The sequence below is a fragment of the Macaca nemestrina genome, chromosome 5 (genome assembly GCF_043159975.1).
Source record: "Macaca nemestrina isolate mMacNem1 chromosome 5, mMacNem.hap1, whole genome shotgun sequence".
In the NCBI taxonomy this organism is placed as follows: domain Eukaryota; kingdom Metazoa; phylum Chordata; class Mammalia; order Primates; family Cercopithecidae; genus Macaca; species Macaca nemestrina.
The window spans coordinates 34,272,875-34,289,255 of NC_092129.1; the positions used below are offsets into that span (position 1 = coordinate 34,272,875).

At 37.3% G+C, this 16,381-nt stretch overlaps 1 protein-coding gene across 3 annotated transcripts in view; it reads right to left on the reverse strand.

The window, feature by feature from the left end:
• The window catches only part of LOC105465592 (Rho GTPase activating protein 18), a 203,398-nt gene that overhangs the window by 22,434 nt on the left and 164,583 nt on the right, over positions 1-16,381 (reverse strand). For all 3 annotated transcript variants that reach the window (XM_024787858.2, XM_011714092.3, XM_071096445.1), the window contains 5 exons: positions 12,694-12,771; positions 9,054-9,213; positions 7,051-7,133; positions 1,421-1,627; positions 12-152 (listed from right to left, as the gene is read on the reverse strand). In XM_024787858.2, coding sequence (XP_024643626.1) covers positions 12-152; positions 1,421-1,627; positions 7,051-7,133; positions 9,054-9,213; positions 12,694-12,771 — 669 coding nt within the window. The remainder of the gene's footprint in view (positions 1-11; positions 153-1,420; positions 1,628-7,050; positions 7,134-9,053; positions 9,214-12,693; positions 12,772-16,381) is intronic.

Here is a 16,381-nt window from a genome sequence, read left to right on the forward strand (position 1 = left end):
TATTTTCTTACATCATTTGTACTCTTATCTTGCTTTTCATATTTTTCTCGGTCATAAGCCATTTTCTTCAGCAGTTTCTTCATGGCTCTTTTATCCTTTTTATGATTTTCCGTGTTTTGCTTCCTCACTTGGTTTACAATAAACTTGGGAATCTACAGAGAAAAGGAATTAATCTTAGAGAGGAAAAAGAAATGCCAGCATTTTAAACTACAGAAAAAAACTGTATTTTTTAAATTTCGAAAGGAGTAAAGAGTTTCTCTTTTTGATAAGACTGCCATTTTCCATGCAGTATTCATTAAATCTGTGAAAAGAAAGTGCTTCATATTATTCCCTTACCAGGTGTGCAGGGCATCCACGTGGTGTAATTCACCACCCACTGTGGAAGGTTCCAAAAGAGGCTTTGTGAAGTTCAAGGACACAGTGGCCTTCTTCCAGACTGGAGACCCCCTGAGGTGACGAGCAGTAGAAGCCACCACCTCCATAGGTCTTTCCTTTTGCAGCCTCCTATCTACAGCCCTGCTAGCTAACCTAAAGTCCCCTTCTAATAACCAGCTAGCCTCTGCTGTCACGAGAGAAGGAACAACTCCCCAAGAAACAAGAGCTGATAGGTGGCTAGCAAAAATCCAGGACAAATTTATCCTAAGAAATCACATTAGCAAAAACAAAATATTTTAAGGTATCAAAATGTAACCATGAAATAAGGTTGACAAACATTGAGATTTAATAAATGGACATTAATTTTTTATTAAAAAACACATTTGAAATCATCTACATCAGTTGTCTTTTTATAGATTATAAAGACTTCAGGATCTAAATATCATCACTCTTTTTAACAAATTAATGTTTGGAAGTTCCTCAAATAACAGATTGAAATATTCAATATTATAATTTTGCTTGGAATTCCTTTAGGTCATTTTTTTCTAAATGCTTCTAAGATGCCTCGCTGAAAAATTATAAATTTCATTGGAACATAAGCACCTAATCAACGAAGGCTCTCATCCACTACCATCCACTGATAAACTGTCAAAACAAGCTCAAAATAAGTGTAAAACAGAGGAAACCATTTTTAAAGATGTTCTCAGCAATAAGGGTACAAAATGCATGCACCCCTTTCAATAAAGGGTCTATGAATAAGAACTGAATAATCTGAAACGAAGATAGCATGGGCTTTTAAAAATAGAGCAGGACTAAACACTGAGAAATGGGAAAATAGGCAGAAGTAAATAAAAAGTACTTCTTACAAGGCATGTTTTGACATAATTTTAAAACAGAAATTCACAGGGCCCTCCTTACCTATACAAATAAAATGTCTTTAATATTTTCTGCACTCACAAATTTTAAATGTAATTTAATAAAGCTAATAACAAACATGTAGTATGTTTTTAAACTACTAAGAACAAAGCATATGATATATACTTACTGTCCACAGAAGTTTTTGATACTTAATCAATAAGTGCATGGTATTTGCTGTCCCAGCTGCCATTACAAATTCTCGCTGTTCACTGGACTTCAATCCCAACGCATGACACATAAAGAGGTTTGGGGCCATGACCATTGCTACATTCATGACTGTCATTTTATTTTTTTCTTTATTATCTATTACTCTTTGGAGAAATTCAAGAAGGGCCTGAAACAGAAATGACTCTTTTGAGATTGGTGTCATATATGAAGGTAAAAGATTAAAGCACTGTCGCATATGCAATTTTTATTTCATTAAAAAAAACAAGTTGTGTATAAGCACAGTCAACTAATCACATCCAACAGGCCCTGTTACCAAGACTTCTCCATTTGGTTGACGCTCCCTGAGGTGGAAATTTGCTTCTACTAAGGACCTTGGTGCTGGAGAATGAAGCAGGGATGGCACATAGCTGAACTAGGGAGCAGAGAGAGGAGAGGGGAAGTGTCAGACCTCTGGCCTATGGGAGTCATGGAGAGCTGAAAAGTAATTTAAAACATCATACAAACATTTGCCTATTTTAGGAAGTGCTGCATTTTCCTATGTAGAGACTTTTAAAAATTACCTCAAAAAGGGTCATTCGACTCCAGTTTCATTTGCTTTAAGGCAATCAATATCTGGCTGATATGGAACTTATAAAGAATGAACCAGGCACTGGGCATGGTGGTGTACACCTGTAGTCCCAGGCCCTGGGCATGATGGTGCACACCTGTAGTCTTAAGTACTGGGCATGGTGGTGCAAATCTGTAGTCCCAGGCACTAGGCATGGTGGTGCACACCTGTAGTCCCAGATCGGTGGGAGGATCATCTGAGCTTAGGAGTTCAAGTCCAGCCTAGGCAACAGAGAGAAACCCTATCTCGGAAACAGAGAAGAGAAGAGAAGAGAAGAGAAGAGAAGAGAAGACAAGAGGAGAGGGGAGGGAATATTGTGATAGAAAAAGTGGAGAAATGAAGAAAGACCAAAGAGAAATTTTTTTTTTTTTTTTTTTTTTTTTTTTTTTTTTTTTTGAGACCAGGTCTCACTCTGTTGCCCAGGCTGGTGTGCAGTGAGAGATCATAGCTCACTACAGCCTCAAACTCCTGGGCTCAAGTGATCCTCCTGCCTCAGTCTCCAGAGTAGCTGGGACCACAGGTGCACGCTACCATGCCTGGCTAATTTTTTTTATTTTTCATAGAGGCAAAGTCTTGCTATGTTGCCCAGGCTGGTCTTGAACTTTTGAGTTCAAGAAATACTTCCACCTCATCCTCCCAAACTGCTAGGATTACAGGCATAAGCCACCATACTCAGCTGATAATTTTTTTTTTTTTAATGAATGAAAAAAAGGAACTTTTCATCAGAACAGGTTAGGTTATGCTCAGCTTGATGCCACGTACATCCACCCCTATTGCAGACACTCATTGTCCTCTGAAAGTACCTTCTCCAAAAGATAAAGGCAGCTGAGGTCGCCCTACTCTAACAGGGCTTAAGATTTCTCTTTTGCCTTCTTCATTTGTTCTAGAACAACAGTAACTAATAACTGCACAGGTATTCAATGTTCTCTATGAATGAGGCAGTTTATGAAGCACATTATAGAGATTACTTAATCCTAACTTGGAGACAGACGCTGTAATTACCTCCATTTTACAGATGAGAAAACAATGTTTGAAGAATGTAAGTAACTTCCCGGTGGTCATACAGCTAGCAAATCCTGAGAAAATTTAATTACATGTCTATCTGGCTTTTGTTTCTAAATTCTTAACTACTAAAAGAATCATTTTTTCATAGTTAGCCTAAAATCCCTACCCTAAAAAAGCCAAATATACTATACTAAAATGGAAAAAGGAAAAAAAGTGTCTATCTTTCAAAGAATTTCAGGAAAAAAAAAGTTACTGTAAGTTCTAACAGGTTGCTCTTGAATCAAGTTTAGCTGCTATATAGACCTTGAAAATTTGAAACAAATTAAGGACAGAGCTTTAATATCTAACAATGAGATTTATGTATCTAATTTCTAGTACAGTGCTCAGAAAGTTAAATTGTAATCCAAGCATAAAGTTATATAAAACAACATGTTCTCAAATGAGGACAAAAGATTAATTGAAGTTTAGAAAAAATATTTAATTTTGTTCCACAGAGACCAGAATAATTGTTCAGGGACCAGTGTATCTCTTTCTTTATGAGCATAAATTACAGAGATTAGGTAATAAACCATTTTAATTGTGGTGTGCATATGTAATAACGTTACTCAAAATATTACTACCAGAATACTAGAGAATAAGACAGTTGATATAAAATTAACGAAATGTTAGCCCAGCCCTTGCTGAAGGAACTGCAGAATTTTCTATCTGAACCTTAAGAATTTCCCCTTTTTATATATATATATTTTTTATTTCAATAGTTTTTGGGATATAGGTGGTTTCTGCTTACATGGGTAAGTTCTTTTGTGGTGATTTCTAAGATTTTGGTGCGCCTGTCACCTGAGCACTGTACAAGGTACCCAATATGCAGTCTTTCATCTCTCACCCTTCTCCTATGCTTCCCCCGAGTTCCCAAAGTCCAGTGTATCATTCTTACGCCTTTGCATCCTCATAGCTTAGCTCCTACTTATAAGTGAGAACATGCAATATTTGGTTTCTTATTCCTGTGTTACTTCACTTAGAATAATGGCTTCTGGTTCCATCCAAGTTATTGCAAAGGCCATTATTTCATTCTGTCTTATGGCTGAGTAGTATTGCATGGCATGTGTGTGTGTGTGTATGTGTGTATCTATCACATTTTCTTTATACACTCATGAGAACTTCTCCTGTTTCAAAAAGTATTTACTTTATCACCATCCTGGTGGTATCAATCTATCACTGGCCTCACTCTCTGAAAAGCCAGGTTTGAGTCCCAGCACATTTACTTATTAGCTGGGTATGATGTTAAACCTTTATATACCTCTGCTCTTTAAAGCTTTCTTATTTGTAAAATGGGAATACTTATCTCTCAGCCTGGAAGGATTGAGATAATGTATATAATGAGCTTCTTAAAACTACAAGAAAGATAAATGTCAAGAATTATATTAACATGGATCCCCTCTTGCTATCGTAAAATCAGTCTTCAGTATGGTTCCAAGTCAAAGGTAGGTGTGATTATTTGTCCAAATGCATCATAATTCAAAGTAAAAAGGAACTGTGGGCCAGGAGCGGTGGCTCACGCCTGTAATCCCAGCACTTTGGGAGGCTGAGGTGGGCGGATCACCTGAGGTTGGGAGTTCGAGACCAGCCTGACCAACATGGAGAAACCCCGTCTCTACTAAAAATACAAAATTAGCCAGGTGTGGTGGCATGCGCCTGAAGTCCCAGCTACTCGGGAGGCTGAGGCAGGAGAATCGCTTGAACCCGAGAGGCGGAGGTTGCGGTGAGCCAAGATCACGCCACTGCACTCTATGCACTCTAGCCTGGGCAACAGGAGCGAGACTCTGTCTCAAAAAAAAAAAAAAGTAAATGTGGTTAAGTAGCTTGCCCAAACACACCTGTCACTTCACTATCACACCAAGATGTGATATTTAACATGGTGCCTCCTAACCCTTAGACTTGCTGTAGCAATATTCCAAACAAGTCATGTACGTGATTCTGTCCTTCAGATGACAACTGAAGGCGTGTTGCTAGCACTGGATAAGTCAGGGAATTTTGCATTAGGCTTCCTGAAATTATATTGCATTGGAGTTTCCCTTCCCTTTTACAGAACTAAATTTATGGCTTATTCTTTGCACATATGGCATTCTTGTTAAAATGTTCTATTATTAAAGTTCTGGTTTGAAACCTTCAGCAGAGCTGGCTAATTAAGTCACTAAAGCTTAAGTAAACATGTAAAATTACTTGTTTGCATCTTCCAGTTTTTTACCAAAAATAGTACTTCCTCCCCCTTAATTAAAAAATTATGTTTCCAATAGCCTCATACACAAAATATAAGAACTATCCTATAATTTTAAAAATATTTTTTAATAGTTTTTTTAAAAGAATATGCCTGGGACTTTGAGGGCAAAGTCCAAAGAAAAGTTCCAGATCAGTCACACCCAAAGCAGCCATATTGAATTGAGTGCTTCCTCCCACAACGACTTGAACTCATTTGAATGTAGGGGTATCTTAAGTAAATCATGAGTCTTGCAATACTCACCGCACACTGGTCATTGATAGGATGGTCACCCAAAGATGTGCCAAGAAAAAGTCAATGAGTAAGAAAAAGATGTTCCTCCCTATTTCTGAGTAGTTGAAGCCCTGTGTTGGGAGCACTGCTGACAAGCAGGGTACATGTTGGATCATCAGCCCCACTTTGTCCTGGGCCATATGCCCCTGTCTCAGCCACAGTCTACACACACTTACACAGCAGCCCTGGGCACACACACTTCAAATATAACCCTTTCTGAATTGACCTCTGTCTCAAAAGCAAATTGAACCAAAACCTAATGCTGCCTTCTGGGTTATTCATTTGACAACCAGTGAAGCAAAGGGCTTTTTTTCTGACTTAGGAAAGGGAATAGCCCTTTGGAAGTTCTCCTGTAGCAGACATAGCATTTTTACCTCCAGTAATCCCCATAAGCTGCTTCATCAAGAAAAGTTGAGTATTAATATGCATTCCATGGCATTAAAGAACTATCAGTCATGCAGTTACAATTCAAGGAGTTTTAATGAATTAAGAGAAAAAAATTCCAAGATGTAGCAAGTAGTAAATTTTTTTTCTTAACTTGAAAGTTCTTTTCATGAGGAGATTTCATTTTAAATAGAAAAAAATGAAGAGGGTAAAGAAGCCCTCTACCCATATAAAAAATATTTTTACGGCAAGGACAAAACTTAAGATAATACTTTTACTAAGTTAATTTTTTTTCTTTTTCTAAGAGTTTATAATTAAACCTTTTGCAACTACACTATAAACTCTATAAACTCTGCTGTTAAGGAAAATAAATCAGTGTGGCACAATCCCTCATTATAAGAGCTTCTGACAACACTTACAATAGATGGTATTAAGTCATATAAACATTAGACCAAATCACTTCAAAATGATGATATAAATCAGAAACCCAGGATAAACCTTTAGAGAAATAACTAGAATTTGTTTGAGTTGGTCTATACTTTGGCTAACAAATGTATCAAATCACCATTATGACTTACTTCAAAATCTACCATTTCTAACTACAAATTGTAATATCTTTAGGTAGTAGTGGGTTATATTTGATGAGCTTTAGAATTTTTGTTTTAAACATTTATATTTTACCTTACTGCTGCTAACTGCTTATTAAATACAATTCGATAAATGCAAAAAAAAAAAAAAAAAAAAAAAAGAGGAGAAAAAAACTAAAAACCACCCATGTTTCCATTAACCAATGAACCTCAATCATCTGGTTTGGAAGAATAAATGTTATAGTGAAAATTTAAAAAAAAAACTTAAAAATATTAGTAACATAACCTCATAAATAAAGAGTTAAAGACTTTCACCCTCTGTCCTTAAAAGTAGGCTTTTTTCTTTACAGACTTTTATGACCATATCCAAGATACACATCTTATTGCTTTGCAACAAATAGTGAAAAATTACTGTGCTTAGTTCTAAGGGATATTTAATGTAAATTAACCAAGCTGACCTTCAGTGTGTCCCTGTTTGCATCAGGTAGGAGGATGACAAGAAGGTTCAAAGCCTGTAGTTGCTGCTTCTTGGTTGGAAGATCTGTAGAAAAATTCAATAAATCTGAACTCTTTTCTTTAGTGAACATTTTCCTTTACTTTCTTTTTTCACTTTTTAAGGAAAAAGTTATTTGGCATAAACATGACTGTAAAATCTAAGACACAACGACTGAGCAGCAAGCCTTGTTGAGAGTGTGTTTGTGGGAGATCAGCAAAAGCAGCTGCTGTTAGGAGCTTCCTCTCTCTCAGAATGCTCACTTCCAACTGTGATCATATGACGCGCGGCCTTATGTTTGCAGACACACAACAGTGCTTTGGAAATAATTTTAACTTCTGCATGATAATTATTCCCCAATGAAAAGACATAGAGGATGGGACCTTCCACGATATGGTATCAGGGTGCGTCTGTAACAGTGAAGTTTGTTTCTTTTAATGGCGAGTGAACAAATGCATGGTAAGAGTCCATTAATTCCAACAGGAATATGTAAAATACGGCCTGGAACACGATAGGTGCTTATAAATGCCTGTGGAATAAATTAGAAAACCAAGCAGCAATTCAACAGTCTCAGAGGTGCATTATTATCATTGATGCTATCATTTTCAGTAGCCCTTACCCTATTTAAGTAATACTCATGGATATTTAGAATCATTCCAGCATTTCTTTTCAGCAATAAATTTGGTCCTGTAATTCATATCCAGGAAATGTATGCAACGTAGCACAATTTAAACATTAAAAAGTATTTCCAGCAGAAGCTAATTTATTCTGTTTAAAGAAGAAACTTGTTAAGAAAAAAATACTTTAAACAAGATGATTTCAGTTTCATCTCTCCTAGAAATTCTGAAGAAATGTCATGATACGAGATGACTCATGAAACCATCTCAATATTGTATGTGTTAAGAATAGCCTGGCGGTTCTGGTTGAAACTGTAGCTCACTGCAATTTTTTTTTTTTTCTGAGTCGGAGTCTCACTCTGTCTCCCAGGCTGGAGTGCAATGGTGCAATTTCGGTTCACTGCAACCTCAACCTCTCGGGTTCAAGCAATTCTCTGCCTCAGGGAAGCAGGGATCACAGGTGCACATCACTATGCCTGGTTAATTTTTGTATTTTTAGTAGAGACGGGATTTCACCATGTTGGCCAGGTTGGTCTCGAACTCCTGACCTTAAGTGATCTGCCCACCTCAGCCTCCCAAAGTGCTGGGAGCTCACCATAATTATTAATAGTGCCCCTCTTTCATTCTTATAAGTGCCCCTGTTTAAAAGATAAAGATACAGTTACTTGAAGGCAGTGATCGCATTTTTACTTTTCTTCATGGCCTCTAGGTGTAAAATGGATAATTAGGTCAGTAGATAAACCTTATAAGATGTGGGTTCACTGGAAAAAGAATTGAGAACTATTAGAGACACTAATGTGTAACTTGCCCAACATGACAAAACGGCAGTACATAAGAAGCAGCTTGTGACCTTCCGCCAATGAGGCAGCAAAATGCTTTGCTCCACATTTCTGCATGACAATGTCAGAATTTAATTTTTCAAGAAATGCTCACAGACCCTACCACTTCTCCTTGTGCTTTTATAATAACTGCTCATCCACAACTTCTCCAGTAAGAGTTGCTTTTTAACACTTGGCAAAAAAATTGTATCAGAGATCTTACATGACTCATTCTATTATAAGAGAAACGTGAAGTTTCCAGGTTTTAACAGTGAAATATATTGTATTGCTTAAATGGCATACAATTAATCTGTACCCAAAGAGAACATTCTGTTATCTGTTTACTCAGAAATGCATATTTATAAGAAAAACGGAAAACAATGCATGGCAGCTGAGCACCCACTGACATCAGTTGAGTCAATATGTCCACCCAAATACGTCTGGTTACGTTCTTTGTGATGCCAAATGTCATTAAAACAATTAACATAGATGGCACCAGCAGAAGGACTGCTTCAAAGAGGGATAGTACTTACTCTGGACAGCCTGAAAGGCTTTGAGATACTCCACACTGAGCAATGGCTGAGGCAACTCCCGAATGAAGAGCTTCAGCAGGCTGGCGGCATCATGCTGTTTGACACTTTCCCAATTAAAAGTCCCTTCATAAAACTTTGCTTCTAGTTCTTGGCAAAGATTCTGATAGGCACAGGAAAAAAAAAAAAAAAAAAGCAGCTATAAGTGCATTTTTTTCTTGCTGAGAGTATGATACATTTTCACTTTCAAGAGATTCTGCTCTTTAGACAAGACAAAGCAAACTACCAAAAGTCAGTATTTCTTTTACTCAGAAAAAAACTACTCCTCTCCTCTAATCCAAACGTATTTTACCAATAAAAAACTGTACCTAAGGCCAAAACACATTTTAAAATTTATACTTTTTCCTGGACATTCCACAAACTGTAAATAATAAAGTTTTAATTAAGAGATTTGGTTAAAATAATTGTTCCATTTTGGGGCTTCATCTACATATTATAAATCTTCATTAAATTAAGAAAAAAAATCATTAAAAAAGAAGTATGTTTTAAATTATTTAGAAGTATATTACATAACAAAATACATATTCAATCTCTGGGCCTAAAACAGAAGGCTACCTCTGATTAGTCACCTATGGGAAATGGAAAACCCAATTTTAAAGCAAACGAGGCATGAAAATACATCAATATACCTGTCTTTAACGCACAGCCATCCTGCTGCCAGCTGCGGAAAACAATCTGAGTCCATGCAGAATTAGAAATATCTAGTTAACTTACCTCATAACTCTACAATATTTGTCAGGCAAATTATTACTAATAAACCAATTGAGTTCTGTAATTACTATTTTTTGTATACTTCTTTACTATACATAAATCTTACCATGTTAAAAACCATCACAAGTTTCTGTCAGTTTCCTCTATTACATAAAACCATTCTCCCAAAGTATGTTTTCTGTTTTCTTGTAAGGCAAATTACCACATTTTCTCTTCCTAACACAACAACCATTCTCTACCCTCAATTATTTGTGTAATTGATGAAATAGGTGAAGGGGAGTGGGCAAAGACAGAAAAAGAAATAGGGAGGAGGGAAGGGGGAGGGAGGAAAGGAGGGAGAAAAGGAGGGGAAAAAAAGAGGAGGGATGGAAAAAAAGAGGAGGAAGGAAAAGATAGAAAAAGGGAGTGGGAGATAGGGAAAGAAGGAAGAGGAGAGAGAGGGGGCATGGAGGGAAAGAATGAGGGAGGAAAGGACAACAGAGGAACATCCAGAGAAGAGAGGCAGAAAGAATGGAGGGAGAGGGAGAGAGAATAGTACAGAGAAATTTGGTGGGGCCAGGGAGAAAAGAGACAACCAAAATTTTTGCATATTATCTTTTAAATTATTTATAATGGACCAGCTGCTGCATAATTTGGCATATGACAACAGGCTGGGTTGAAGAGTTGAGCCAGCTGAATCCACTTAATTGGCCTTCTTAGAAATTACACTTAGTTAAACTTGTCCTTCTGCCAGCCTTCTCATTGCAAAGTAAAATCTGCATTATATTCACTATTCTGTACTAAGTAAATTTATTTTTGCCTCCTGTGAGCTGGCCATCGCAGTCTGCTAGTGAGGGCCTGAGTGCTTTCAACAGTGAATTGAGGACTATCTTGCTGATATGGGTAATATGAAGTTATATTTGTTACCTGTTTCTGAGGAACTATATCTTTGTTAGTGAATGTACTTACTAGAACTTGTCTCAGAACCACACAATGTCCATGACTGACTAGTGGTGAACGTGCCGTAGGTGTTACATTAAGTGAGACAATGACAAACTATGAAACTTACAAACACCACAATTTCAGGGACGTCTAAATATCAGACGCCAAACCCAGGGGACACAAGTGGAAGCTTATGATCTGAATATAGCAGGCTACTCAAATCCTATTAAAATGAGATCACTATGCAGTAAGAACCAAGGAGGTTGAAACTGGTGTCCTAAATCAAGGCAACTTATCAAAATAAGCAGGTGATGCAAACTGTGGAATGTATAAAGAGTAATTCCAATCCTGGCCACGCCACAGCCCATTAGAAGCAGGCCAGGACAGTGTGCACTCTCCAAGAAACACTTAGTCTTGATCCAGTTCTAAAGATTTCATAAAGAATGTTATGAAAGTGAAGAGAGATTATCTCTCTTCTCTCCTATTTTCTCTTGGATTTTCAAATTCAGGAAGACATGCATTGGATGTGGGCAGTGGTTACTTGTGCTATCTCAGTGCAGAGGTAAAGGTGAATCTGGAAGATTGGGTAAAAGTGAATAGTTAATGGCTGCTTTCCAGATACAGCTACAATTCCAAGTATGAGTCCCCTTGATATTTAAATCCCCTGAGGGGATATGTAGTATGCATCCCCTGTAGGGTAATTCCATGTTTATCATGCATTCATTGGAAGCTTCATCCCCCAGAGCAAAAAGTGAGGCACAAAGATGACAGCAGGAGGATACATGGTACCCCAGAACAGTAGGAAAGAAATGTCATCCAGAGAGAAGAAAATGCACGGGAGAAGGTAGGGCTCAAATTGGGAAGTCTGGGAATTATTCTTTCACCAGCCAGACTCAGGCTACCCTGGATGCAGCAAGACAGGGAACTGTGTGAATTAGGAAGGTGGTTGAGAGTGTCTCGTCTGACCTGCTCACTAAGACTAATTATGCATAGGATGCCAAGGCCCCCCATCTGCTGGAGTCTATGTTTCTGGCTTTTTTTTTTTTTTTTTTTTTTTTTTAATCTTTGGAGACAATGTCACGTACTGTTGCCCGGGCTGGAGTGCAGCGGCACGATCTTGGCTCACTGCAACCTCTGCCTCCCAGGTTCAAGTGATTCTCCTGTCTCAGCCTCCTGAGTAGCTGGGAATACAGGTGCCCAACACCATGCCCAGCTAATTTTCTGTATTTTTAGTAGAGACAGTGTTTCACTATGTTGGCCAGGCTGGTCTTGAACTCCTGACCTCATGATCCACCCACCTTGGCCTCCCAAAGTGTTTTTTATTTTTAAGAAACAGGGTCTTATTGCTCTGTCACCTCGTCTGGAGTACAGTGGGACAATGAGAGCTCACTGCCACATGGAACTCCTGGGTTCAGGCAATCCTCTCCGCTCAGCTTCCTGAGTAGCTGGAACTCCAGGTGAGCACCACAGTGCCTGGCTAATTTTTTAAAATTATTTTTTGTAGAGACAGGGTCTCACTTTGTTGCCCAGGTGGTCTCGAATTCCTAACCTCAAGCAATCCTCCCGCTTTGGCCTCCCAAAGAGCTGGGATTACAGGTGTGAACCACCGCGCCCAGCCCTGACTTTTGTAAACTCAATTGCTACTACTCATCCTGGCCAAATCTATCACAACTATCCCCACGCCATTAATATTTTAACTCATCACATTCTCTTGTCATAGTATTATTATAGGTAATATGGTGATTTTGGAAAAAAAAAAAAACGAAAAACAAAAACCAGACAGGACTGTAAAAAAAAACTAAACTGAATGATAAAAGGTTTTATTGTTTTATTTTATCTACTTTACTAACAATGGAAAAAAGGGGTGGAGAGGACAAGTTTTTTAGCTTTTAAAATGCATAAATGTAAATAAACAATAAAATGTTTACAATTAGTAGAACCCAGAGATTACCTTGATTCTAATGGCAGCTCCAGGGATTCGTAAGAGGCCTTCGGTTTCCAAACCTCCCTCTTCAATTCGAGAAATTAGCTGTGCATAAACAGAGAAACATTCTAATTTCGATATTTGTAACAGGTACAATTCCAAATTTAACATCTGTTTCACATGTAAATAGAACTGATTACAATGACATGTAAACTGGATTTTATGAGGTTTTGAATGCTATTGCACTACCACTGTCCTTCAAAACAGTAAGTCCAGAAACTTTTGTTGCAATTTAGAAAAAGTTGGGCCTTATGCTACTTTATAACAGAAGTGTGCGATTTCACACAACAGCTGTGGTACTCCAAACAAACAGAGAATAAAGATGCTCATTGTTTAAAAGCAACTAAGAACATCTATTTATTCTGCTTTTCCAGAAACCTACATTCTGCAATCAAATAAATCTTATGAAAATCTAACATTTGCATATTTACATCTCATTTTTAGCTTGTTCCAAGAAAGAATTATTTATGACATGCAGAAAAAAAAAAAACTGTTTGCAAATATTCATTTTTAAGCCTTTGGTGTTAAACAAAGAAAAATGTCCTTGTATATGGCCTCTAAGTCATACCTGATGCCCAATGAATACACTGATCTAACTCCAGATTCCCACAAAAAGCATTTTTGTTTTTGTTTTTTAAAAAAGCAGAAACCCGCAAAAATAAGGCAAATGGAGAAATTACAATGACTATTGGAGGCTAAGAAGAAGATAAAAGAGTGGTCAGATTCTTGGTAAAGTGATCTTCTTGGAGTAGGCATTCCCTGAGCAGTACACAAAGCCTTTACAGAACATATTCTGCTATTTTAAGAAAATCAGTTTTCATGTCCTCGTTTAACTATAAGGCATTTCCTAGCATCATACAGGTTTTCCTCCCTGGCACCCATTCTCATTTCACAATTGCCTTCTCTACTTTATAAGAGACAGACCTATTCTTCACTCATCCACAATCTTACTATAATATTCTCTGCATGCCCGAAGGCATAAAATCTTCTAGAGTATCAAAAGAATGTAAAAAAAAAAAAAAAAAAAAAAAAAAAATCAGGGAAGCCTCCTTTAATGATTAAACAAGACTCTATAAACTACCCAGAGCTTACTGTTTTCCCCTTGCACATAAAAGTGTCTGTTAGGAGCAAAACCTGGCATCATAAATGAGGTCTTTTGACCTTTGTCTCGATATTCTGAAGTTAGATATATTGTAGGATGTGGACACTGGAAGAGATGTCAACTTTTCTTTCAAGACTTCGCCTCTTCTATTCCTGGGTTATATTATGGCCAAAGAATGCACTGATATTGAGGAAGCCAGATAAGAATTAAGCATAGTAGTCTCAAAATTCTCCTAAGGATTATTAGAAAAAGAGAAGCATCTTTGATCAGTCAAAGCAGTACAGGATTTTTAAAAATTCTTCTGGAGTATTTTCCAAGACCACGTTTTTTGAGTAACACTGGATAAAAACCCACAGCAAAAATTTTAGGCGAATTATTTTAGATCAGATGGGCATTATTCCAAATAAAGCATTTAAAACCAAATTTAACCAATATTCAATGTATAGCCAATTTTCATTTTATGTGATCTTATAAAATGTTTAAAATGTTTCTAGTCCTATTAACAAAATGTACAATTGTATGCTAGCTGCTGGAGCAAATTAGTTTTCAGCAATACATGCCTTTCACTTTCAGTAAGTACACAGGAAAAAGTGATTGTGACTTCTAAATAACTGAATGAGCATAATTTCTGCATTTTAATATTTGAGTCCTTTTCATTATTCTCTAAGGCTAAAAACCAGCACCCAAGAGAGTTATGTACATATATCCTCTGAAGGAATGCCACGTGTTTTCTCATATATCTCGCTCTGAAAATAACATATTTTTAGCTACCACATTATACTGCATTATTAAAATATAAATAATACTTTATAGCTTTCTTTTTCTTATCAGGATTAAAATAGAGATGAAAAATAACTACCTTGACCCATACATTTTAATGATGCTGTTTTGACTAATTTACCTATGTTCTGTAATTTATCAGTAATTTTCATAGCATTTCTCAAAATATATATTACATACTTATGTGAATTGAAAAATGAAACGAAAATACAGACTCTGACACAAAGTATGGCTGAGTTGGCTGATTCATTTGACAGTGAAAACACTAGATTTGATAATTAGGTTATAAGGCAGACTTTTTTCATAGATTAAAAATTAGCAATATTTCTATTTCCCCACCTTTCTAAGAATACAAGGTTTAAACAATGTACCTCTGAGTAAAATAATAATATAACAGATAAAGGTTCATAGATATTAAATAAGCTTTGTTAGTGCCCTTTCTGGGTATATAAGCTCAAAAAAATAGTCCTCTAAAGACTGGTAATGAATCTTCTTGCAAATTAGTCGTTTCTAATTTTTCCCCTTTAACAAAACAGAGATAAGACCTAGGCTGGGCGCGGTGGCTCAAGCCTGTAATCCCAGCACTTTGGGAGGCCGAGACGGGCGGATCACGAGGTCAGGAGATCGAGACCATCCTGGCTAACACGGTGAAACCCCGTCTCTACTAAAAAATACAAAAAACTAGCCGGGCGAGGTGGCGGGCGCCTGTAGTCCCAGCTACTCGGGAGGCTGAGACAGGAGAATGGCGTGAACCCGGGAGGCGGAGCTTGCAGTGAGCCGAGATCGCGCCACTGCACTCCAGCCTGGGTGACAGAGCCAGACTCCGTCTCAAAAAAAAAAAAAAAAAAAAAAAAAAAAAGACCTAATTGAGTTGTCAGCTGATAAATCAAAACTTTTTTTGTGATAGATCATTGTGACTTTTTGCTTAAAATCCACAGGGGATGCAAACAGATGAGTGTTATCTACAAGTAAACTTTTTATATGGTCCCTTATTTTTTATAGAAACAAAAATACTTTAGGGCCATTATCCAATCCTTCAAACAGATAGACAGCCAGAGTCTGCAGAATGTTAAGGGACCAAAAATGTAAAATAACCAACTAAATAAATTAAAAAAAACTTCAAGAGAAAATGACAAAGGGAGATTTTTCTTAATAGACTGGATGCAATCCTCAGGCAGATCACGTGGCATCATTGAACCTCCACAGAAACTGAAGCTCGCTGTATTTCTGTGGTGTGATGGTGAATTTTGTGTTCCAATTTGGCTAGGCTATAGTGCCCAGGTGTTCAGTCAAACACCAGTCTATATGTTGCAGTGACAGGTTTTGTTGTTGTTGTTGTAACAGTAGACTTTGAGTAATGAAAATTATTTAATACTCTCTATAATGCGGTGGGCCTCATCCAAACAGTTGAAGGCCTAAAAGATTTTGGTTTCCCAAAGCAGCAGCAATTTCGCTTCAAGATTGCAACAAAGAAACACTGCCTAAGTTTCCAGCCTGCAGCTTTTCTACTCAAGATGGTAGCATCAACTCTTGCCTGAGCTTCCAGTCTGCTAGCCTGCTCTACATATTTCAGACTTGTGAGCCCAATTGTGTGAGCCAATTAAAAAAAAAAAAAAAATCTCTTCATCTCACTCTAAATATATCCTATTGCTTCTGTTTCTCTGGAGAACTTTGACCCAGGAAAGGATGCTGCTGAGATCCCTGCTTTGTATAGGCTTTGGTATATAGTAAATTGCAACTGTTACTGACAGAAGAATTTGAATATGTAGCCTG